Source organism: Aptenodytes forsteri, unplaced genomic scaffold (assembly GCF_000699145.1).
Source record: "Aptenodytes forsteri isolate BGI_AS27 unplaced genomic scaffold, ASM69914v1 Scaffold458, whole genome shotgun sequence".
Taxonomy (NCBI): Eukaryota; Metazoa; Chordata; class Aves; order Sphenisciformes; family Spheniscidae; genus Aptenodytes; species Aptenodytes forsteri.
The window spans coordinates 1-634 of record NW_008793882.1 but is presented as its reverse complement, the minus strand read 5'-3'; the positions used below and the strand labels follow the sequence as shown (position 1 = coordinate 634).

The 634-nt window shown below is 72.6% G+C and overlaps 1 protein-coding gene across 1 annotated transcript in view; it reads right to left on the bottom strand.

Moving 5' to 3' along the window:
• The window catches only part of LOC109279597 (proproteinase E-like), a gene marked incomplete at its 5' end in the record, with an annotated part of 4240 nt that extends 3616 nt beyond the window's left edge, over nucleotides 1-624 (bottom strand). The window contains 2 exons of the mRNA XM_019474135.1: nucleotides 223-375; nucleotides 484-624. Of these exons, the coding sequence (XP_019329680.1) occupies nucleotides 223-375; nucleotides 484-624 (294 nt within the window). The remainder of the gene's footprint in view (nucleotides 1-222; nucleotides 376-483) is intronic.
• Between the last annotated feature and the right edge of the window lie 10 nt (nucleotides 625-634).

Here is a 634-nt window from a genome sequence, read left to right as displayed (position 1 = left end):
CACCCCAGCACCCCAGCACCCCAGCACCCCAGCACCCCAGCACCCCAGACCCCAGCACCCCAGTACACTGGCACCATGGCACCCAAGCACCCTCATGCCCCAGCACCCCGGCACCCCAGAGCCCTGGTACCCCAGCACCATGGCACCCCAGCGCCCTGGCACCCCAGCATCCCAGCGCCCTGACATCACGGCACCCCATTTCCCCGCCCCCCCGTCCCCCACCTCGGCGATCCAGTCCTCGAAGGCGGAGACGCGGGTGAAGACCGTCGGCTTCTTGGCCGTGTTGCAGCCCAGCCCCGAGACGAAGCTGGCGATGCCGTGCACCTCCCAGCGCCCATCGGCCGCCTGGCAGTTCAGGGGACCCCCCGAGTCGCCCTGGGGTACAGGACGGGGAGGGGGGTCAGCACCGGGGGTGTGTGTGTGTGTGTGTGCGCGTGTTCCCGGCGTGTCTTCCCCCCTGCCCCGGCACGGCGTGGCACTCACGTTGCAGCCGGCCTTCTCGGCGCCGCCGGCGCAGATCATGGTTGGGCGGATGGCGAGGGTGCCCCACCAGTCGGGCTGGCTGCAGCGCTCGTAGGCCACCACGGGCAGCAGCGCCTGCTGCAGCCGCTCCGGCAGCGGCCCCCCCTCCGCC